General features: G+C 45.0%; 1 protein-coding gene across 1 annotated transcript in view; it reads left to right on the top strand.

Annotated features, from left to right (window-relative positions):
* The window catches only part of LOC120838647 (potassium/sodium hyperpolarization-activated cyclic nucleotide-gated channel 3-like), a 45,410-nt gene extending 21,419 nt beyond the window's left edge, over positions 1 to 23,991 (top strand). Inside the window, exons 8-10 of the mRNA XM_042294259.1 lie at positions 5,817 to 6,087; positions 21,831 to 22,000; positions 23,678 to 23,991. Coding sequence (XP_042150193.1) covers positions 5,817 to 6,087; positions 21,831 to 22,000; positions 23,678 to 23,991 — 755 coding nt within the window. The remainder of the gene's footprint in view (positions 1 to 5,816; positions 6,088 to 21,830; positions 22,001 to 23,677) is intronic.
* Positions 23,992 to 24,593: the final 602 nt, after the last annotated feature.

Genomic DNA, 24,593 nt, shown 5'->3' on the forward strand with positions numbered 1-24,593 from the left:
GCGTCACTGTGAGAGAAAATATGATATCAGAATTTTTAGAATTTCCTCTCCGTTTCCTAGATAATGTTATTTTAAGATGTATTATATCTCTTGTTATCCAGGCGTTCTGATGTTTCTTTTTTACTATTTTTGGTAGATATTTGGGAAGACACTTTGCAGTAATATGTTTGAAACTACTCCATAATGTTTAAATGTCACCCTCCATCTCAGAGTCGCTGAAGCCTTCAAATCAAGAGTATCGATAATAGCTTTATCATCTGCAGCAACAAAGTTAAAGACACGTTTACTATCGTGACTCTTTTTTACTGGGCAAACATTAGTCGAAAGGAAAACAAGGTTCTGGTCAGAAATTCCATCGTGAACGCTGACTTCATGTCCTCTGGAAAGTTTCCAACAGAAATGAGGTCCCTTCGTGTTATTGCTATTTTGGGAAATGCGAGTACCTTCAGTAACAAACTGAGTTAGATTAAAATTGAGCATCTGTTCAAGTACTAAGTTGTAATTTTTTACCTCAGTTGTGCCAGGCTGTAAAGTCGACCAGTTAATTGACGGGAGATTAAAATCACCCGCCGGTATAGCCTTCATTAGAGGTTTATATTTCTTGCACGTGAAATTGAATGTCCTCTAGAAATGACTCAGGAGAAGATAAGGGCCGATCGAGAACACCCACGAGAGCCGAAAACCCGTGACAGTCGATTTGGCACACACTTTCATTGTCAGTTATTTCGTTTAAGATAACGCATGAGACTTCTTTTTTTTTACTATCAAAGCAACTCCCCCTCATCGAGAGACACGATCACGTCTGATTATATTGTGAGTGGGGGGAGTAAATTCGTCATCACAAATATCTGCTGATAACCATGTTCCTGTGTTTGCTATTATCTGCGGGTTGTAGGTAAGTGTAATTTTTCGAGCTTGTGAACTTTATTGACGAAACTTCGGGCATTTAGAAACGTGACTGCTTCAATTCACGTCAATCGACATCGTTCCGACGTTTTTGAGAGCGGATGCACTTTAGACAGTCGTTCTGCTCGTCCCATTTATAAAGGTCGTCATCAACTCGGAGTTTATCATAGTCTAGCACTACTTTACGTCCTCTGGCCTTGAACTCGCCAGATTTTGACCAAAACTTGCTCCTTTTTGCCTGAGTACGTTTGCAAAAGTCATGGTTGACTGAGATTTTGGTTCTTTTCAATTTATTACAATGTTTTAGTACCTTTAGTTTTTCTTTATAGTCAAAGAAACGTATAATCACAGGCCGCGGTTTGTCTTTTTTTTTTCTCCCCCTATTCGGTGGAATTTTTCCACTGAGCTAACAGCCACTCCAAGCTTCTGTCCTATCAAGTCCTCGATTATCTGGCTGCTTGATATTTTGGTGTTTTCATGGTCTGGCTCAGGGAACCCGAAGATCACAAGGTTGAGGCGTCTACTAATATCTTCTAAGTCGTCCAGGCGCTTTTGGTGGAGCTGGAAATCGTTTTTAAAGGGTTTTACTTCCCTCTGCAGAACTCGAATCTCTCCCTTATGCTCCTGTAGAGCTGCCATTACTTCACCCATTCCAGCGTTCACTGTTAAATCCAGCTTTCATGAGAAGCCGCCAGGTTAACAATTCGCGTTTTAGGTTATTCTGTGAGGTAAGCGTGACGTTCATCATCACTTTAATTTTAGTTCTTCTATTCCCTGAGGCCCAGGATTTTGCTCGACGTCCCCAGACAGAAGGATCGAAATAACACTCCATGCATCAACAAGAATCAACTCAATTGTGGCCGGGCATCTGTGGCCGGGGCGTCTGTTCACATTTCTACAAAGAACAATTCGTTTAAAAAACGGGTGGGGAGTGTTACGGATCAAGAGAAGGGGGTGAATGAATGGCGAATGCACTTTTGCGCGTTGGCATTGCAGGCACGTGCGTGCCAAATCTCTGACTTCCTTGCTCCATCCCGGGACGTACCAAACGTTGGACAATAAGGTCACGTGACATCAAGTCTTGCGACGTCCTTTTTTTCCGCTAAATGCAGCGGGGAAACTGAATTTGTGTACAGGTAACGTGACATAGAGTCGCGCCATTATTCTTCTGCTCAATTTATCAGGGAAACTGAATTGGTGAGGTCACGTGGCTTGAATGTTTCCGCTAAATCCAGCGGGAAAACCGAATTTGTGTTTAAGTCACGTGATAGGGAATCATGTGATGTAATTTTCACCTCTAAATTTAGTGGGGAAAATGAATTGGTTTTGAGGTCACGTGACGTCAATTTTCCCGCTAAATCCAGCGGGAGAACCGAATTTGTGTAAGGTCACGTGACATGCAGTCATGTGACGTCATTTTTTCCGCTACATTTAACGAGGAAAATAAAAGACAAGAAAAATACTTCAAAGGGACCTGAAGATCCTAAGAAAGCTAATCCCTATAAAAATCGCTTTAAAAAAAAGTGGGGGGGGGGGGGGGGGATGCATGGACATTCATTGATGGGAGAAAAGAAGTGTGACTTGTCACCCCCCTGTTTTTAGAGGATTCATCCCCATCAATGTACCCGAGCTGCAGAGTTCGAAACAAAACCCTGGTTTCTATCAAAAGCGCAAGTCACTGGGTCTTTTCCGTCTATGATTGGCTCAGCGACGATAGAACCCGTACAAGAACATAACGAACACCATACTTGTGTTTTTTTTTACGCTGCCCGATTGTTCCCACCAGCTCGTAGCGTCGGCTACGTCTCGACTTAAGGCGAAACGAAGATATGTCTTAGAGCGCGAGAACAGGAACGTCCACGCATTATCTCGGAAGCAGACGTGGTTCGCCGCCTGTACTCCTCCCGAGTGTGAAATCAGCGTTGTGATTTCGTGTGTTTACTTACGAAGGATTGATAAGTTAAAGGGGAAGCCCACCACTCAACACTGTGCTGGCATCGTATATGTGGCATGCAAGAAAACTTGAATAAGGCGAAATCAAAACACCACCAGCGATATTTGCCTTATTGAACTTTTCACACTACTCAAAACGTGACCTCGTTGGTTGCTCTACATCCAGCGTCATTCGTTTTTGAATGCGCTTTCATTTTCCGGTGGAATTTCGCTCAGAAACACATTGCATTTCCTGATGATCCTTTTTCCTTAGAAGAGCCTATCAAGACATACATGTCTCATACATCCCTCCCTTGATTTCCTTTTGTTTTTTGTTGTGTTGTCATGTGCAATGTTAATTACGAGAACGTATACATCATAGGTTAATCAATTTATTTATTTCTACGAAAGCCTGAAACGCCTTTTAACACTACCCTCTAATCCCAAAATTGTGTCCGTCCGTCCGCCCCTGAATTTTCCGATAAATTTAGCGGGAAAAGTGGCATCACGTGACGTAACGTGACCCATGCACCTTGGGGAAATTGAAGGCACGTGACCTATACGTCAACTCAGTTTCCCCGCTAAATTTAGCGGGAAACTGACGCCACGTGATCTATATATCAATGCAGTTACCCGCTAAGTTTAGCGCAAAACTTCACGTATTGTGACCCGGACACCCAATCCAGTTTCCCCTCTACATTTATCGGGCGATATCCACGTCATGTGACCTGACGTCACGTGACCAAACAACCATTCAGTTTCCCCGCTAAATTTCGCGGGAAATATGCGTCGGGAGACACACCAATTATAGAACTTTGGAGGTAAAGGCCGCGGCCAATTTTGTTGTTTATTTGTTTATTGCGCTTATGAAAATAGATCCCCAAGGACTGATGCACTTATAGCTCTATATACGGGAATAAGCACACAAGCCCATGGATACTAACCCACACTTTGCTGTCAGATTACACAGCCACGCGGCATGCCAGTGAGTAATATCTTAAACAACAAGGATGAAAAAAAAAGATAAAAAAGTCAACGTTAAAGGTAATACACACACGTAATAGAATACAGAGAAATCGAGCCAACCAGATCAGATATCACTACGTAATGTAAGAAGAAAAAAAAATATACAGGGAAATCAAATCATCCTAAATAATACGAATTTGTGCAACATCTAACTGAGTTAGAAATGACGAAATAACGGTGCTGTTAAAAATTATATATTCAAGTTAGTCCCAGCAGGAAAAAATGAGTACCGAAAGGAACCGGTTTTAGAAGAGTTATCAAACAAGGTCTTGTTGTTTTTCGTGTCTGGACGGCCCAGTATCAGAAAACGAGAAACATACCTAGATTCGTCAGTTGCAAAGACGCCTTGAAGTAAAAGGGTATATTTAACTCTGTTTTTCAGGGTTGTTTACAGAGGTTTTCACTCGCATGCAGATAACGTTACCGAATGATAGAAGGCGCTCTTGACGGCTGTCGCCAGCCATCTGATCCACACGTGGGGACAAGCGCTCGTTCGAGTCTTACAAAGAGGCAGTCATCGTTGCACTCTTTTATCTCCGCGAAAATACTTCGGCCTATCTTTTGAGTGCCGTCCAGGCTTTGTTCTTCTCGTATACCACTACTTTCGCTATGCCTCTGCTTGACTGTCGCCTTTTAAAAATTTGTTATTGGTTTTCACTTTCTGTATTACGCTCTGTGACATCTCGCAGAAGCACAAACACGTAAACCATGTGCACATGTGCACGCGCGCACACGTACGGAGAGTGAGCGAGAGTGAGAGACGGTTTTAAGTTAACTTCAATGTGCTATTCCGGAAAGAGCTGCGAGTCAAGCAGGGCCCAAAAGTATATCGTCACGGCGCTCGTCCTCTGAGCGAGTTTGCCGTCAGTCTAAGCTAATCACGCGCAATAAATGCAGCGTGATCCTGAGCTTCTTTTTTTTTTTTTTTGGGGGGGGGGCGGGGGGGCAGGGGGGTGTTTTAATTTACACCAACATCGAGGCATCCTATCCCAAGCCTTCCACGCGGAAGCATTCGGGTATAGGCTGCGCTGAAAACGTCACGGAACGTGCATGGCTTAAAGGGGCCATGAAACGATATCGGGTTGGAATGTTCATGAATTTTCAGAGGGATATACTGCTCCTATATTCTGGCCCAAGTATATACTCGCACCGACCGCCACTGATCCAGAAGCTTCTTCGTCGCGGTGAAATGGCGGGGATAAAAAAGGGGACTATTTCTTTTAGCCTCGCCTTCGCAAAGCTCGATGACCTAATTCTGGGATCAAAACCACCCGCCTGACGACGGTCGAGCGCGGCTCGTAACAATCAATGCCTCGACAGACACTCGGGTATTGGCTCGTGTCCAACCACTCCGGTGATGAGAATATAGCCGAACTCTAACAATGCCTGGAGCTCCATCACGCGCTTTCCACCTCACCAACCTCAGCGCGTGGCTGTGATTAATGTTGGCGGAATAGGATAGGCACCAGGCCACGTGGCCGCTCGTTCTCGCCTCGAGTTGAGGGAAAAAACGATGCTCATATTTTTTTATTTTTTTTTGCGACTGCCATTGTTTAGAAAGAAAACTTGAGGCAAGTTTATTCAGTTATTAACGTTAGGGAGTGATTCTAAGTAGTATTTAGCGAAAGTAGAACAATCGTTTCATGGTTCGAACAGAGAGCGGTAAAGCGCGCGATAAGGAGGAGCGGTACGGAAATCTACAAATATTCACCTTCAGACACCGAAAGAAGTTATATGAGTGTATATTGGACATTAGCTCTTTTACTATGCTAGAGGATGGCCAATGTTCAAATAGTTCTTATAAAAAAAAGAGATTTGGTTTTTACACAGATTGCATTGGTGTCTAAAAGTTTAATACGATGATTGTCCTACTAAAATGCACGTGTGAGCGTCCTGTTATGTCCGACAGCCGACTTTTGTTGTCCGCTTTACATCGTCAACCTCCGCTGCAGAGGCTTGCCTTCTGGGTCCCACTGTGCGCAAGAGGAACGTGGTGGCCGAAACGCACTGCTGCGTTTTCTCTCTCCTGGCAACCGACTTCCACGCTGTGCTTCGGCGCTATCCGGTCCTTGAAGCGGCGTTCAAAGCACTCTCGTTTCAGCAGCCTCGGCCGTCGCCGACGCCCGACGACGACACCTCCGAGACGAGCCCTTATTTGGGCGGGCAATCTCAAGCCGAGCCAATTCAGGCCGAGCCTGCTGAAACCGACCCACTTCAAGCCGGGTCAGTTCAAACCGAGCCTGCTGAAACCGAGCTGCTTCATGTCGAGTCGTTTCAAGTCAAACCATCTCAAGCCCAGCCAATTCAAGCCGAGCTCTGTCAGCCCGAGGCCTCTCCGAACGGGCCGCCTCGAACCAAGCTGGCGAAAACAAAACAACATAGACACCGACACCGGCGACACCGCACTCGGAAGGTCAACATTTCTGACCCCCAAAACAATACCAAGGACAGGATGTCCGATGTCAGAGAAGATGATCGGAAAGTTACATTCTAGGTTCCGAAACAATGCCTCGCAACGCGAGACATTCAATAGTTTTTTATATTCTTCAATATTGTGTTTTATCAGGCGTTTTGTGTACCGTGTGCACCTGCGGATTACACATTATGGGTATGAAATTGAAATGTCGAGAGGTATAAGCGACATAGGAAAGGTTGTCAATCCTGTGCCACCGCTGTGTGCACGCTGGACTTTGTGCGCAACTTAATACGACTGAGTATAACTCATAACGACCTAAACTGAACTCTATATATCTTTGAAGTTTTCAGGTGGATTGATAGAATCCCACGGAGCGAAACAAACAAATCTAGGTAATTGTGTAAGAGGTCTTTAACAGTTAATAAGGATTACTTCTCAATTTACCATGCAATAAACTTCATAGAAAAACATGCCATAGAGGCCTCCATTTCGATTGCATATTCATAGCCTATGTATACTTACAAAACCTGGCAGATCGCCACGAGACGCAGCCGCCGAAAGTGAAAAGGTAGTGCAGTAGACAACGAATGAGAGGAGAGGCATGTTACTGGCGTCCCGCTGCGGCGAGACGCCGAAGCACATTTCTCCCGAGCGATGGCATGTCTGCTCTGCTGCTCGCGTTCTTCGCGCTGCCGCTTCTTTTCTCGTCAAGTTTGAAAACCATGTTTCGGGTCCTCGCCGCTGCAGAAGCTGTGCGCTGAATACCAGAAATACTCTCTGCTACCAGATCCTCGCGCTCCAAATCTGCGACCGGGCACTCTATGGCTCCGTCGTCGAACTGCCAGGCTTTGTAAGTACAAAGGAGGCTGGCATATTGTACAATGCTCACCAAACTTATGCGGAACAGGCGAACTGTGTGTTTTCTCATGGTAGCTCTATCCTGGAGGAAGACGAACGACGTTTCCTTGACGTAGCACTTCCTTATAGCTTGTTGAGTTCTGCGTTTCAAAACCGTTGCTCGGCTTCCTCCTATTAACGCTGTCATAAAAAAAAACAAAAAAAAAAAAACACGCAGTTTGTGTGTTTCATATAAGTTTTGCCTGCTGCACTTGTGTGTCGAATTTTCTCATTCAAAAACCTCTAACACGCAAAAAAAAAAAATTGTTTTCTTATGCTAGGCGTTAAAATGGTGTATCAGGACATCACCAATTTTTTGTTTTCACTTTAGAGTTGCGTAGTTTTTTTTTAATAAAAAATGGAAGTACGAAGCCCAATTTAAAGCGCCCGCCAGTGTCCTGTGACGTAACAGTGTACCGCAAGATGTCGGGGCGGTCAGAATTGAGGCATCGCCGGAAGTCACGTGAGTTGTATCACTCCTCGTGCTTACCGGGACCACGTGTAATATTTTTTTTTAATATATTTTTGTTATTCTTCGCACCTCCGTGAGCGATACAAGCAGACAAGGTGTCATTTATTTGCTTTTCATCGCCTAATGTTGCTGTAAAGGTAGAAGGAGAGGAGTCAGTGAACCTAGTAAACAAGCTGTACTCATGTTCTAGACAAAACACGTACTTTATGCTCGACGTTTACTTGTACTTGTTAAACTCACCAGTTCGTATTCTCTAGACGACAGGCATCTTCGGCCTGTACAGTGTCCGATGATTCGACGACCTCGGTGTTTGAACCTTTAGCAGTGCGATTGGGCGTGTCGTTGCTGCCAATCCTAATTTCTGCGAGCGTTCTAATTTTTTTTTTCAAAACTCGATTGTTTGTGTTGTGCCAAATATGGCTCTGTACCATCGGACTGATGGCATGCACTCGTGTACTGGCTTGTACTCGCAACGCTTTCATCATTGGCCTCCATCACGTCGATCCACTGACTTCGTCCTCAACTATTACAGCACGCAAACTAACCAACGGTGCAGCGATAAAAAGCTAGTGGAACTGAAAATTCGTTTTCTACGATCGCTCGTGGAAAAAAAAAAACAGAATAACAAATTAAAAAAAGTCTTAGGCACGGACGTGGAGAGCACGAGGAGTGAAACTCGCGTGACTTCCGGCGAACGCACCTTTAGTGACGTAGGTCGATGCCTCCCTTCTGACCGTCCCGACACCTTGCGGTGCATTGTTACGTCACAGGGCATTGGCGGGCACTTTGAATTTTGTTGGCGTGTCAGAGGCCCTTTAAGATGCAACCCCACCGTGCATGACGTTTTGGTGCTTTTTTGACGCTTTATAACTTTCTTTCTACGTATCTTACAAATATAAAGTTGATGTCAAATTAAAGAGCTGTTTTTCAACAATAGTTTAATGTCTCGATATTACGATAATTTTTAGTTGTTAGTTTTTTATTCAGCTTTTACTATACCATAGTTTCTAATATTGAAACAATTATTTCTCGAGTTATAACTTCTTATCGTCCAAGATATTTTACGTGAACGTTCGGCTCGACGTAATAAATTAAAAAAAGTAAGCAGCATATTGTACAGATAATGTATATTTTAAAATAAAAAAAAGTTTAAGATGACGTTATTTGATGGCGCTATAAAAACAATCACGTCAACTAACCAAAATAACGAGACATTAAATTATGAAGCATCCTTCGATATTACATTTTTTTAAATTTCATATTAATATATTACACGTTAAAAATGTTATAAGACCTCAAACGTTTCCCATTCAGTTACGGCAAATTGTAGTTTCTTAATATAAAGTACAGATGGCGACACGTGTTCAAGAATAGCTTGATGTGCATTTTCCGTCGTGTGCCGTTTCGAACGCCACGCGAAAGACAGAAAAAGCGCCAGATGTCAGGGTGTCAGATGCCTGGATGCCCACAGTGAGCGAGCCAGAGATGTCAGAACAACAAGCGCGAGGCTGCGGGTGCATCACAGCTGCTTTTGCGCGCGTTCTACTGTGCGTCGGTACACATGCCCGTCGCGATTCAAATGAGATGGGCGCCATGAAATGGATTCTGCCATTTCAGATTCCGCCACGTATGCGAAAGCATTTTAATGTTTTCATGACTTGCAAAAATCATTTTCACAGTCAAACTATGCTTGTCAGAATGGTTTGAATATATTTTTTTTTTCATAAACCACCTCGGTGGCTTTTAAGTGGCAATGATATTAAAATAAAACACAAAATATTAAATCGTCCCAGTGTCTAACCCATGAATCCATACTTGTCGGGTTTAAATATCGGCCGCCCGCAATCCGACGGAGGCCAATCTGAGATTTCGGTTGCACGTCAAAAGAAAAACAAATGCAGAGGTTAAAAATTGACTCACAGCAATAAACAATAAGAATTGATTTTAATACGAATTCAGTGATAAATGCAATGACTGGCCAGGCAAAGATTCTGTGTCTGTTGATAGCTTGTGCACATAGTTAAGCAAAGTACAGTGTGTCACAAAACAAAAATATTACAGGTTTTTTTTTTTTTTTTTTTTTTTTTTTACCGCAAGAATGAATTAGGCATCCACGAACGCTCATTTCCGCCGAAAGGGAGCGCTATAGGTCACAACTAGATGTCAAAGTTTCAGCCCAATCCGATACCTTATTCAAAAGTTATGTGATTTTTTGAAAAGTTCAATAGGAAAATGGCGGCCGACGGAGTTAATCGAAATAAACCCGCATTTTTTTTATTGGGGCGTGTTAAGTAGTCTTTGTTGTCTGGGCTTGTGAAAACCTACGATCTGAATATTTGCTTTGCTTTACCTTATGTTCGGAGCCCATCCAACGCTACGGGCTGATGAAGTCACTGAATTAGCGCCAAGAGCTTGAGGTTAAGATGTTCGTTCTTTTTCTGTGCCTGTGTGGTCGGGCTAAACTAAAGCCACTAAATAAGCTACGCTTCATACACATCTTGGTGCTTAAAATGATGGTTGTCAGTTATCTGAAGCTTTATCTGAAATCACAGAAAACTCTTTTTCGTCCTTCACAAATGTTTAAACATTTCGCGACAAAGCAAAGCAATATTGCATGAGCTTCCTGACACCGAAACTAAGGCTGAGGAAGTCGGACTTATGAGTCATGACGATTGGCAGTTGCGTTTGATTTGTTACTAACACCCAAGATGGCGGCGCGCACAACAATATCGGGTGAAAAAGTGCCGGTACTCTAAGCGTAGCTCATTTGGTTTAGCTCACAGGCTAAACCAAGTGCGGCGGGGGATCATTGGCCGAAAGCAGAGAGTTTTAGTACATCGTGTTTTCAGGCCACGCTAATCGTAGCAAGAGCTCGCGCTGCCACTTCGATGCATGCTCTGAAGCGCGCGCTCGTAGCGGTAGCGGGCCTTTGAAAACGATCGACTAACCGCCGAATTCAGAAACCTCACTCAAAATACACTCAAACTGAAGGGCCCCTCCAGTTCCTCAAGGAAGGCGCGAGGGCCGGCGCTGGCCAATCGCGAGGACGGATCCGCCGTCGCGATTGGCCAGCGCCGGCCCTCGCGCCTTCCTCGAGGAAGCGGAGGGGCCCTTCAGTTTGAGCGTAGTTTGAGTGAGGTTTCTGAATTCGGCGGTAAAACTCCCTGTAGATCACGTGGAGAAATGCTCGAGCGCGAGCTCCGTTCAAAGCACGGAGCTCACGCTGCAGAACCCATAGGGACTAAATCCCCTCAATGTGTTTGCGTTGGTTCTCAAATAACGTCAAATGTGCCACTGCACGAGGTCGGTGTCTCGAGCGGCCCTTAGAGGCAAATGGCGGCGCAGCACTAAAAATGACTGGCCCTCGAAAGCGAATAGCGGCGCAGCACCCGCTCGTGGCACGTGTCTTGCGCGTTTCCCCAACATTTGTTGGCGGTACTTGTGAAAAACGCCTTTATCAAGGGGCTTTAGCAGGGACCCTGGGTTCAGTCGCCCATCTGCATCCTACCGTCGTGCGATCGTGTACCACATATACTGCGTAATAAACGTTAAAGACCCCGAGCTAACAGTTGTACTGCACTTTTTATAACCTTCAACGGATAACAATGTCGCCCAACGAAACTGCTGCTCTCTAAGAAACTAACAACTAATTTTGAATGCGCCGTTACATTGCATTTTAATGTGTGTTCGCGTGTTCGCGTTCTTTTTTTTTTTGTCTACATCTTTGATTATGAGGTTTTTGCTTGTGATGAAACAGACTAGGGTTGTCGGACTTCTGGAAAAATATTTTATAACTAAGAAAATGGCACGTAAACGAAAAACACAAAGACATACGCACACACGCACACACACACACACACACACACATAGGCGCACTTAATAAAAATATTTGAGATAATAGAATTGATTATAATTGAGTTTTCAAAGGTTTGAGCGTATCATAAGCTATAAAAGCGAGCTCCGTGCTTAGGATGGTGCGCCTGTTCACTGGAAGCGTAGTTCAGGGCAGTATGCTCGCACTTGTATGTTCCAATTCGCTCGGAGGATAAAACCAAATACTTTACTGGTAATGTATTTAGTGAAACAAAGCTTCTCTTCTGTATATGTGCAATGCCCTCAGTTTTCGCGTGATTACACGCTTGTTTATCATTATTGTTTTCGTTTCCCACTGCGATTCAGTTTGTGCTCTTTTGTGTGCTACAGGCATTAGAGACCAAGGTAACCCAGGAGCATTCTATTTCGCGGATTGTAAAAAAACCTATGCAACTTGCCACGTGTGCAACAATCAATACAAAATATTCTAAGCTTAAGATGTGACCGCTTGCCTGAGTAAACATTGTTGTTTATCAAGAACAATTGCGATTTTCTAAAATGACGTGGGAAAAACTCGTTCTAAGCACGCGACCGTTGGCATGCAGTGAATACTCATAATCGGCGCCGAGATGATTGGTAGGTGTCAGTAGGTGAAGTTTTTAATCAACCCAGAGTTAGAATTTTTCCTTCTTTTTGTTGTAAGCAATGAGGAGACAGCTTACACCAAATTTGAAGGTAATAAAGTACTATGAGCATTCAAACATAACGGCCTGAGCAGTATAGGTGTACAAGCTTTAGCTTTTGATGCACCCCTAACTTTAGATACGCTCAACGGTAGTTGAGCGTATCTAAAGGCTGTTTAATTTTTAGTCAGCGTACCATGTGCGTGCTTACACTATATTTTATATAACGTCAAACTCTACCCGTTTGCATCTTTTTCATTTTTGCACACCCCTACTTGCAGCATGTCACAAAAAAACTGAATAGGTTTTTTTTTTTTTTTTTTTACCGGAAAAATAAACTGCGCATCGCCTAACGCTCATTCTCCGTCCAAAGGTAGCGCTAGGTCACAATCAGATGTCAAAGTTTCATTCCGAACGGACACCTTATTCAAAAGTTATAAGTGATTTTCTGAAAATTTCAATGGGAAAATGGAGCCCATATTTTTGCCCGTTTTCGGTTTCTGGTGCCATAGAGCCCAATGCATTCGAAAATTCCGTCGGCCGCCATTTTCCCATTGAAATTTTCAGAAAATCACTTATAACTTTTGAATAAGATATCGGATTGGGCTGAAACTTTGACATCTGGTTGTGACCTATAGCGCTCCCTTTCGGCGGAGGATGAGCGTTCGCGAATGCCTAGTTTATTCTTGTGGTAAAAACAAAAGCACGTAATATTTTTGTTTTGTGACACACTGTAAATTGCTTAAACTATGTGCACAAGCTATCCACAGACACAAAATCTTTGCCTGGCCAGTCATTGCATTTATCACTATTAATATTAATTCTTATCGTTTATTGCTGCGAGTTAATTTTTACATCGGCATTTTTTATTATGACTCTCGCACCATTCCTAGTTTGGGTTTACTAAACTCAATATCTAAACCTGAGTGTCATTTGTTTGTGTTTTCCAGTCTCGTGGTTTCGGTCAAAATAAACACCCAGCTACCTAAATGAGACACCTCACCACCCAAAAAATAGTTCATTTAAAAAAAACATTCCTTAGGTAGTTAATTCCTCAAGCTAGAATCTTGGAAACTCAAGTCTATTACGTCATCACGTTTTCCTGGAAATTCACAAAAGACAAACACATGCACGACAAAAGGGCCGGCCCGTCATAATGCCGCCCGCAGAGCCGAAAACGCAAAGCTCAGTCCCGGACTTCTAGAAGATTCGCATTCATTCTTGCACCAGATGTAACTTACGCCCTGCTTTCTTGTTCTCGAAAGTGCCAGTTCATCCTTGCCCCGAGCGCGCGACGCTCGAACCTTTTCTGCCGAACTTTCAAGATGGTGGCGCACTGTAGAAAAGCAGCTGCCAGCGACTTTGTCGAGTCAGTCTCGCTCTCGCTCTCTGTTACGCTGCCGAATCGCCACCTGCTTTTCCGCTGCCTCGACGCTCTTTCTTTACTTTTTTTGTTTGGCACAAGTTCGCCGATTAAACCTTTATTTTTCAGTTCACTGTTCGTCCGCTCGTCCCCTGCATTTGTGTCATTATAAATCTGATCACATTGAAATATGTGTAATTTGCCTCAGAAATCTCCCATAACGGCGCACAGGCAATTTTATATATTTCAATGCGTCGGTAGTTTTGTTGTGCATGTGTCTCGCCATTTGGCTCAGGACGATTTTCGCGTTTTATTTTGCCCAAATGTACTGGAGACCTGAGCTCGGACAACACCACCCAGACAGAAGGCCTCCACACGCGTCATCATAGTCAGATCGATCGAGGCGAGAGATTGGGCACGAGTGCTGCGTCAGTGTTCGGCTGCGGCTCGTGGCCAATCAGTGCGTCGAAGGTCGGGCTCGGGTCCAATAGCCGACCGAGCGCGATCCGACTGTGATGACGTTTCATAGAAGAAGAGGAAACCATGCGGAGGCCTTCTGCTCGGAGTTAGTGCCACTAAATAAGCTACGCTTCAGAGTAACGACACTTGGCCATATTGTGGCTTAAAATCATGGTTGCCAGTTATCTGAAGCTTTATCTGAAATCACGGGAAATGCTTTTCCGCCCTCCACAAATGTTTAAACCGTTCGCGACAGAGCAAAGCAATATTACATGACCTTCCTAACACCGAATCTAATGCTGAGGAAGTCGCACTTTTGAATCATGACGATCGGCCGTTGCGTCTGTTCTGCATACGAGCCAAAATGGCGGCGCCCACAACAATGTCGGGGAACGGAGTGCCGATACTCTAAGCGCAGCTTATTTAGTGGCTCTACTCGGAGTGTAAGCAACTGGCCCCCTTGCACGAGAACTGGCGCAGCCGTGAGCGTTCCAAAGAAAGCTCGTGCAGACAAAAACAAGCAAGGGACCAGGGATGTCAAATTCAGGATACATAAAAATACCCTATACTGTATCGAAGCGCCACCACACACGATTTCTCACATTGACGTACAGGCCTGGAAGGCGATCTCACCGCCATCTGTTGGTTCAGAATCACACTAGCCAATGGTGGGGTTGCACCTTAAGTGGTTACAATGCCGAAATACACAAAAAAGCTTGTAAGCTTAGGAAATTTTCGGAACCCACTATTCAACAACTATAAATCGGCCTTCTATACTCGTTTTCACAATATGTGCGAGCGAGGACGAAGCTACAAACAGGAGCACGTTGCATGCACTGATGGATGTATTTAATACAGGAACGCGCGCTCTTGGCAGGGGCAATGAAAGCCCGGAGCTGCTGCTTGTAAATTTTATTACAGAGTATAAAGCATATTTAGAACGCTCGTAACGGGCCATAGTTATGACTAAATATCAGGGTTGTAAAATGTGCTTCAAAAATGGACCTGATACAGTTACAGTTACTCATTCGAAAAGGTACCAAGGTACGTACCTAGGTACTCGCTTAAAAATGTATCAAGGTACAGGCACAGTTACTTCAACGATACTTTATTTATTTTCCCTTAAATTTATCAATATATTGAAGTAAAGATTTTTATACTGTACGCACACAAAAACGGGTTCGATAAATGTGCTTTATTGTTGTCAATGCGAGATCGACATCGGCGTGGAGTCCTCACGTGCCTTATCCCTACGCTCCAATTGGTTCACTGAGGCCACAGCTTCCACTGTTTACCATGTCGCGCCGAAACCGCCGAAACTCGCTTGTTGACGTTCTTGTCCTCAGAGCCGGTGCTGACGTCGCCGGGCCCAGAAGACGTCGGCCGCATAAAGAAACGCATGAGCCGAGTGCATATGCACCTAACCTTCGCGACGACAAGCAAAAAACTTCAAGCTTCCTCGTTTTTTTTTGTTTTGTTTTGTTTTGTTTTTGAAAGAAAAATAAGCTTTTTTCTGTTGGAACTTTTTCAGTTTTGATAACAGCAAAATTTGAGTCCGATTTATCGAGTGGAAACTGTATTACATACGGCGATGTTACATTGCTTTACAATTGTAATTATAATTTATTTTCAATTATATTTTATATTGCATTTATGACAGAAGAGAGCCACCACACGGACAAGATACAGGCAACAGAAACTGCGCACATCTTTCAACTTATCTTCTCCCTTGTATAGCTGTCACAGGAGCTTCAAGCACGCCATGAAGTCGATTTCGGTTTGAGATGAAGGAAGCAGGTCGCTGTTTTCCCTAAACAGAGTTCTGAAGCGATTCAATAAATTGGAGTGGCTAGAACGGCATCGCTAATCCACCGTTCGCTCAAATGAAAACCGCCATTCGCTAAAGTGTTGTCCGATGAAACATCATGGGCGGGACTTCGTTCGCTAAAACGTCGTTCGATCAAGTCAGTGCATCCCAGATTGTACCCAACTCAACGTTAATCAGGGCACCTGGTAGTGTGTTAATACTTCAAGATTTATAGTTTCTACCATTTTGACAAAGTGAATACAAAAGTCCCTGTAAAAAGGTAAGTTCACTTAGTTACAAGTTACTGGAAAATGTACCTAAGATACAGATACAAATACCGAGAAATAAAAGTACATAGGTTTGTACATCAGGTACAACAAAAGTACCTAGATACCGATTTCCAGTTTCTTGTATCTAGGTACTTTACAACCCTGCTAAATATTAATTCTAATTGAAAGTTTCCTCACTCACTAATGACCACCTTTGCTCTTTGAAGTAAAATACCAGTCGCCATTGGTTGCAATTCATTAGTATCACAGAATTTACTAATCCACAGACATTCGCACCAATCGCATCTATGCCTTTGCAAGATATACGGCGTAAGTGAACTAGACGCTACCTTATTTTGAGTCGTTCAAACAAAATTGTGCCAACTGGCACGAGAAGAATCTGTTGCCATCCTGCCGTTTAAATATGCAGAGGCTTTCGACCTCTATTTCTGAGGGCGGTAACCAGGGGTGCTATGTTGCGCTTTTTGCACTCCCAGGAGACTTGGAAGAGGGAAGTGACGTCAACGGCACAGCAAATGCAGATTGGATGTTGACAGAAGAAAACAAAATCAACATCCAATCTGCGTTTGCTGTGTCGTTGACGTCTCTTCCCTCTCCCTAGTCTCCTGGGAGTGCAAAAAGCGCAACATAGCCCCCCAGAGCGACGTGCTAAAAGAATAGTAAAAACATTATCACATTAAGCACTCTGTTTTTGTATGAAAAACGCAAGCAGTGAATCACATGCTATTTTTTATTTTTTTTCGCCGAGACCTGGTGTTGGACTTGGCCGTTTTTCCACCGGCGGTACAGCGAAGCGTCCAGCTTGGACTGCGTCCGACATCAATGATGAGTGTGCCCTGGAACTAATTTCGCTTTCCGCTTACAGATGGAAAAGGCACCATTCATCTTAAACTTTGGCTCAGATGTGTTGAAAAACGCAAGGTGTTCTCTGAAAAACAGTACCGCGATTATTACAAATAAAAAAGATGGGGATCGGTGGCCGAGTAGAGGTGGGATTAGTTTTTTCTACAAATAAAAAAATCAGGAAGGTAGTTTACTTTATATAGTTGCCAAGGGATACTATTTATTTAGCGAATTGCTTTTTCGTTTCGAACATGACTATCACCCTCACTTTTGGCGTTCTTATGAATATATTGCATTTATGCGAGCTAATTTTGTGTGGCAATTAAAGTGAATAATACGCGTGGATGCGTCATTCGGGGGGATCGGTCCCGAGTGGGCTAGCGAACACTAAAGCGAACACCAGCTCGGAGCACGTGGGGCGAAAGCTCGCGCTGCAGAACCCAGGGATCCTGGGCTCGATCGCCACCCCTGTCCGTTTCGATCTGGACGAGCATCGTACCGGCGTGCGGTCGTGTATCACTACTGCGTGGTGCACGTTAAAGGCCCCAGGCTAGCGGTTGTACTGCACTGACTAAACTGCTCATCTACAGCGAGTGACTCGTCGCAACTTTGAAATGGCTGACCGACTACACGCTGTATAAATATCCACACAACCCCAATTATTTTGATGCGTTATACCGTCTGCTCCGCAAGATGACCACTCGCACGGGTGCCCACGGCATTGATTGCATTGACGTAATAAGTGGTACTATTTTTAGGGGTCGTGCACGCGGCTGGTGTTTTGCTCGTTTATGGACGTGACGAACACGAGCGTGATGGGCTGTGGCATAGCCTCCTCTGTACTCATAAAGCCTGGCAGTTTGATGAAGGAGCCATGGAGTGCCCGGTCGCAGATTGTGAGCGCAAGGATCTGGTAGCACAGAGCATTTCTCAGGGAGTCTGGTATTCAGCGCACCGCTTTTACAGAGGAGAGGACTCGAAACATGGTTTTCAAACCCGACGAGAAAAAAAGCGGCAACCCGAGGAACGCGAGAAGCACGAGCGGACATTCCATCGCTCAAGACGAGTGTGTTTCGGCGTCTCGCCGCAGTGGGGCGCCCGTTACATGACTCTTGCAGCTCTGGACTCTTGTCTGCCGCTTTACCTCTTCACTTTCGGAGGTTACGTCTCGTGGAGATCCATAAAGAAAGGGCGATCTGCCAGGCTTTGTGAGTATAGAGGAGGCTATGGCTGTGGAGATTGCACGCTGAGCTGTGTATGCACGAGCATTCTATGCGCGAGTTCTCGCGCATAAAATGCGCTCTGAAAACTACGTGCTTGAGCCCGTGCCTAATTCGCCAGTCAGCGTTTTGCGCTTCGGGTGTGCCTGCCATGCACGCGAGCCCGTGCTTTGCGCACACTCGCGTTTTGGGGCTTCAGCCTCATTTATTTCATCAGGTCAAATCTTTCGCACGAATTTAACCAGCGGAAAGTTTTAGTCTGTCTTAATGGGCTTTCGATGTCTCCCCTTGGATATAGACGATTTGGCCAGTGCAGCTGTTGGAACGATGGAGATAAAACAAATACGTTCACTGGAAGCCCGAGCTTACATGACCACGATCATCATCAGAACGACATAAGAAAAGGAAGTTCGTTCTATATAGAAGAGAGCCGAGGACGTTACTTTAAGGCGCCAAGATGAAGCGCGTAAAGTCATCCGATCTGTCGTTCAACCTTGACACTGTGGTTGACAAGGCACGCAGGGATTCCAGTATGACGCGGAATTCCGTCATCAAGTACCTCGAGCAAGGGGTCGACAGCGCCGTGGGAACAACGAGTTCGAACGACACGCCACACGAGCAGGTCTGCATTAGAAATGTTCACTCAGCTTATTCAAGTGGAGGATTTAATTACTCGACTATCATCCTTACCAGATAAAGAAGTTCACACGAATTCCAAGCTTCCCTAAGGCACCAAGCTAGACCATTGACGAGCTAAAGTGGCTTTAGAGGCATCAGTTCGGCAAGTTCTGGGGTATTTGAAACCAAGAAACCGAACAAAAACACAGTTTTTTTTTAAATATACGCGTACGAAAGCATTGGCGTCCCTTAATAAGGTCGCAGAGGTGTTCACTTGTTGGCATGGCTCAGTTCGTTACTGCTGTACACAACCTGACGGCGAGGTTCCACGGGGCTTGTAAAACATGCATTCCACACCATTAAAAGAGTTGATTTTAGCCACCAATGAGTACGTGCTCGTTCTGAGCAAGCATGCGCTGCGAACAGTGCACTCCAATATGAATATCCATTTAGTGACGACAAAAATTAGAACATCCGATTCGCTAGATTAATACTCGATGAACCTCAATATGAACAGTATAACAGATATTTCTAGGCCGCTCCAGATTGCATTGACCAAGAGCGAGACTCTTATGGGAAGACGGGTGAACTAATCTGATGGCATACATTGCACGCTTACGCCTTTATGCACAGGAAGAAGACCAGACTGGAATGGAGAGCCTAAAAAGGCAACTGGAGTTCTTCTTGCTACCAGAAGAATCAGCATTTTCTTCTATAATGCCGCCCCAACAAGAGAAGGACCATTGGGACAAGGTGCACCATCGGAAAAAGTGGTTCATTCACCCGTATGGAGCTTTCAGGTACTGCAATGTTATCTACATAGGCCATTTTGTTTACTAATAAATATGGCGATTCTTCGCCAAGTCATTACTGATATGCTTTAATTAAAGAAAACAAAATAGTCGGTGCGATAGTTGTGCTGAGAGCTGGTGGGGCAGGAAGTAAAGGTGGCGGTGCTCTTAGAGATTTTGTTCAGTGCTACATTCCGTTCACCCATAAGCTGAGACCGCAGCCAATTCCGCAAGCACAGCAGCACGAGGTAACTGCTTTGAATGGTTCCGCGCATTAATACTTTAGACCCATGTTGTAAAAAAATACAAAGACACTTAAGATTGCTAACGTGTCGGAATGCATTCGTATACGTAGCGTATTCCTACAAACTGCGCGCCGCGCCGAGCTCGACCGTGCAACCTCTCCGGAGTCTGCCCAGGCGGACTCTGCGGCCGGCCGCTCCCTCTTACCGGAGGCCTGGCCGTTGCGCCGCCATGGAGGGGGCTTTTCTGTGGGGTGGCGTTCCTTGGAACTACGTCGCGCGGCAGCCAATGGGGTGGCTGCTACAGACTACAGCCTTCGCTTCATGGGACAGGGGTATTTAGGTGCCGTTTAGTGCGGCTTATAAAGCTGATAACACCGGTTCGCTCCATAAAACAGTTAACAATTTCGCATTAAAAACAAGAAAAACTATTCAAAAACTGCGGCCTAAAAACATGCTTTTCATGTAAGGCTCGTCAAATTATGAGGCGCTGGAGAGAACCAGCCTTCTGCATTATGTCCGTGTTTCGACCTCTTTTTGTTCGCGTTCCGCCCATCGAAAAGCACTTGGTGAAGGCCCCAGCACGCACCTCGTATCGCTGCGCCGCAGTGTTCTTCCGCTGCATAAAGGCCGTATGCTTTTATCGCCGTCACTATGGCAACAAACGCCGATTTTCCGAACACCGTCTTCTAGCCAAAGTTTAATAGTTTTGTAATAAGCAACGAAGCAAAGCTGCGTTCACGCCGCTTCGCAGGGTGAACGCAGGCGGCAGGGTGGGCTAACGTAACACGCTTCCCAGTGATACACGCGCCGTCCGAAAAGGTCATTCGGCATTCGTTGCCATGGGGACGGCGATGAAAGCAGACGGCCATTTTGCTGTGGAAGAACACTGCGTCACAGCGACACGAGGGGCGTGCTGAGGCGCGTCCCACATGCTTTTCAATGGGCGGAACGCGAACAAAAAGAGTTCGAAACTGGGACTTAGCGCAGAAGGCTGGTTTTCTCCAGCGCCTCATAATTTGCCGAACCTTACACAAAAAGTGTGTTTTTATGGCCATCCCGCGCCCTGATTTTTTAATCCATTACATGGGTCTCAAGTATCACACTGCCAAAAGTTCTTCCACGAAGAAAGCACTCGCGCTAGAAATGCACGTCTAAAAGTTATAGTTGGACGGGTTATCTCGCGCTTGAAGCTTTGACTGCAGTCTTAGCTTAAGGGTGTCATAACCGCGATAGCAATGCTTTGTTTGCACAAGTGTACACGTTCGTGCAAACAAAGCAGAGGACACTTTCGATTGTGCCCATGCCTTTACCAATGCTGCACACAACCTGTAAGATGAAAGTCTAATCTCGGAACTTGTTCATTGTACAACTTTTCTGCTCATTCAGTTTCAGACTCTTCAACTGGTATCGAGTTGAAACGGCTAAGTCGCGATTATTATATTTTTTTAGTCGGGTACTCTTTAGTAAATGAAAATGGTCTATACTTTAGTGATTTTAATTTTCGAATGTATATTGATTTTTAATTGCGGACTTTGCTCTTATATTTGCGAGTAACATATAATATAAACCCAACAGTTTTCTGTGCGTCAATACCACATTTGGCAAATGTCTGGTCGTAATATCATTTTGAGGAATCAGTAATACCTTATTTACAGCCACAATCAGATGTATTTGGCAAATAGAATCAAAGGAAGATTAACAACGAAGGTCGGAATCCTAATGACAAGTTCCGAGGAATAAAATGCAAATTCTATTGTGGAAGCTTTTGTTCTAGTGAATCTTATATCGTCCGCAGAAATTAAGAAGTTCAAAACTCATTATATGCTTACGTTAAAAAGAAATGAACAAGAAGACAAAAGTAAAATTTTTATTCACGTTTTTTTTTTTTTTTTTTTTGGGGGGGGGGGGGGTTTGGGGGGGGAGGGGGCGTCGGTGAACGATAACGATGAATAGTCAACTAACCCAACAACGTATTTTAATGTATAGTAAAATGTTTGCTCATGAGAAAGTGTGGCTAAATAATCCCCAAGCTCACTTGCCATCTTCCAGGCTCCGATGGGACATGATCATAATTGTGATTATGGCGATTAGCGTGGTTGTCATTCCGATGGAAGCGGCTTATTTCGAATCGGACGACTCCGAAACCGTCGAATGGATCGTCTTCAACGTCATCTCCGACATTTTCTTTATGGTGGACATCGCCTTCAACTTCAGGACAGGTAGGATAGCAGCCCTCTCTTCCTTTGTGCGCAGGAACGAATGTGTGTTTCCTTCCAGTGATGTGAATTAGAGTAAACCACATCGGAATCCTTGTCGTCCATGAAAAAATAATAGAAGGTCCTATCCCCGGTGACTCCGAGAATACTAATGACACTTTAACGGTTTGACCTCAACGTGTACGCGCCTGTATAAGAGTGGTGTCACCAAAGGCTCTAAACTCGTGAAACACAGAGTTGGGGCCGAAGTTCAGGGAGCGCGCCGATGAGACGATTACGACGGTGACTTTGCACTTTTGTCGCCGGCCTCCAATCGGCGCGCTTCGCGAACTTTCGGCTCAAGCTTTGAGTTTGACGAGTTTAGGGCCCCAGGGCGGTTTGCCAATGAATGCGGGCATTTCTATCGGCGGATAAAATATCCGCAAGAGAGATTTTAAGGACATATGTAATTGACTCCATGAAGAAAAGTACCTGGCGTTCCGGCCGATTCCGCTCAGCCAAAAAAAAGCCTGGCCTGTCGTTTTCTCTAATTCTCGCTTATTACGACCTTCCACGGAAACACCTCTATTCTCAAGTACACGAATGCAATTAATTTCACTTACATTCCAAGCCTTGACATCCTATTTCTGCGAGCATCGAATGACGTTTAAAATCAAAGCGAGGACGAACCTACGAAAGCCATCTGTATAGTAACGTTATGATATGTTTAGTTTCTATCTCGTGACTTAAAGTTCAAGATCCCTATTGCGGTTATGTTCACAACCGAGAGAAATACCCGCATTCACCAGCAAAGCGGCCCAGACCATTTAAGGGGGGGGGGGGGGGCATGCCCTCCCCCCCCCGGGAGTCTTCCATTTTACTAAGACCTCCTCTTCCCCTCCCCCTCATACAGCATTTTGTCATGGGCGCCCCCCCCCCCCCCCCCCCCCCCCCCGAACCAAAATCTTTGCTACGTGCCTGTTCCATGGCACTAGTTGTGTGCAGTGCAGGCGAAGGTAGTGCCAGGCGAAGAGAGGAAGGGCGAGCACTAGGAAGGCGGGACGGGAGAGGAGGGCAACAGAGTTAGAGGAGAAAGAGTTAGAGCACTAGCACTAGGAACATTAGAGAGGAGAGGTGGGTTCTCTCCTCGGTCCCCAGCCTTCCCAGTGCTTTCTCCTTCTCCCCTCGCCTGGCGTTGCCTGCGCCCGTACTGCACGCAACTAGTGACACGGAGCATAGGGGCACGTCGTGTGTTGCTCTCCTATGCTCTGGAGCAAGTAAAAGATCTTCCGGTTTAAGCTCTAGGGTTAGGCCAGTGCTTAACCGCCACTTCTAGATATTTGTAATCCTGTGCTGTCTGCATCGGCCATTGCTAAGAGCGCCACCACCGTAAAGTAGAATAAAATCGGGCGCCGTATTATGTCTTTAATGTTCAGCATGACAGTCGAAACGTCACAATGAAGTAGCGCGCCATTCCGACATAGCTTCAAACATTGCGTTGCGGTAGAGCTCAGAAATAATTTTCCCAATTTTATTTTGCACTTGATATCTTAGTCTTCGGCTGCCTTTGTACTTGGACAATTACGAAGAATATGTCTCTAATCGCTGAGTGAATTGGTACCCGATGAGCCTTAAAAACTCTCAGATTTGCCTAAAGTTGGAATAAACAAAGTTGTTTGCACATTCTTCTATCTATCTTAGGAATCGTTGTTCGTGAGGAGTATGACCGTGTGGTCATGGACCCGTGGATTATTGCCAAAGACTATCTGGGACACTGGTTCATTGTGGACATTATTAGTGGCTTTCCGTTTGACTACGCTCTGGCTCTGGTAACCATGTTCATGGAATACTCAGACGGTGGGGGAAAGACGAATAGTTTTGCCAAAGCTGCGAGACTGCTTCAGCTCAGCAAATTTCTCAAGCTTTGCAAGCTTCTCAGGCTCAGCAAGCTTATCAGATACCTCAGCTCTTTCGAGGAAAACTATGTGAGTACCATTATAGTGAATCGAAAATAGGATATTTTCGCTGCGATGCGGCGATCGGGGCTGCACGTGAAAAGTGTAGCCACGAGACACATAATTCGCTCAACCTTTGTAATTAAAATTGATGGGTGGATAGGTGTACTATGTTGCATAAATATCCGTAGATCTACGCGTGGGTGGCACAAGAAATGAGAGGGGGGTGATATAAGAAAGGCCGTGCCTTGTCCAATCATTCCATCTGTGCTGTTTGTGGCCGCTGGAGATACGTCCACGGACTCGTGCTGCATGACGATGGCGGGTGCTCAAGGAGTGAATGCCCGTGGCTCGGAGTCCCGTATAAGCAATTTTGCGGCCTCTCGCGCCGTCATCTTCGTGTCGCATATGCGGAATTGCATGCGAAGTCGACGGAAAAAAGCGGGGTGCGCTATTGGGCCATTTCAAACACACGATATATATATACAAAGTTTTTTTTCGGAAAGAAGCACACGCGGATGAAAGGAGCCAACGGCACCTCCGTGGCGAACGCGATAGCATGTTCGCCGCGTCATTGGTGTGCCGCGGTGCTAAGAGTGCGTCGTCTCGCATAAGAGCACGCGGGTTCTTTTGTTTTCTTATTTTCGCTTTTAAAATAACTT

This window comes from Ixodes scapularis, unplaced genomic scaffold (genome assembly GCF_016920785.2).
Source record: "Ixodes scapularis isolate PalLabHiFi unplaced genomic scaffold, ASM1692078v2 PGA_scaffold5__190_contigs__length_132052651, whole genome shotgun sequence".
Taxonomy (NCBI): Eukaryota; Metazoa; Arthropoda; class Arachnida; order Ixodida; family Ixodidae; genus Ixodes; species Ixodes scapularis.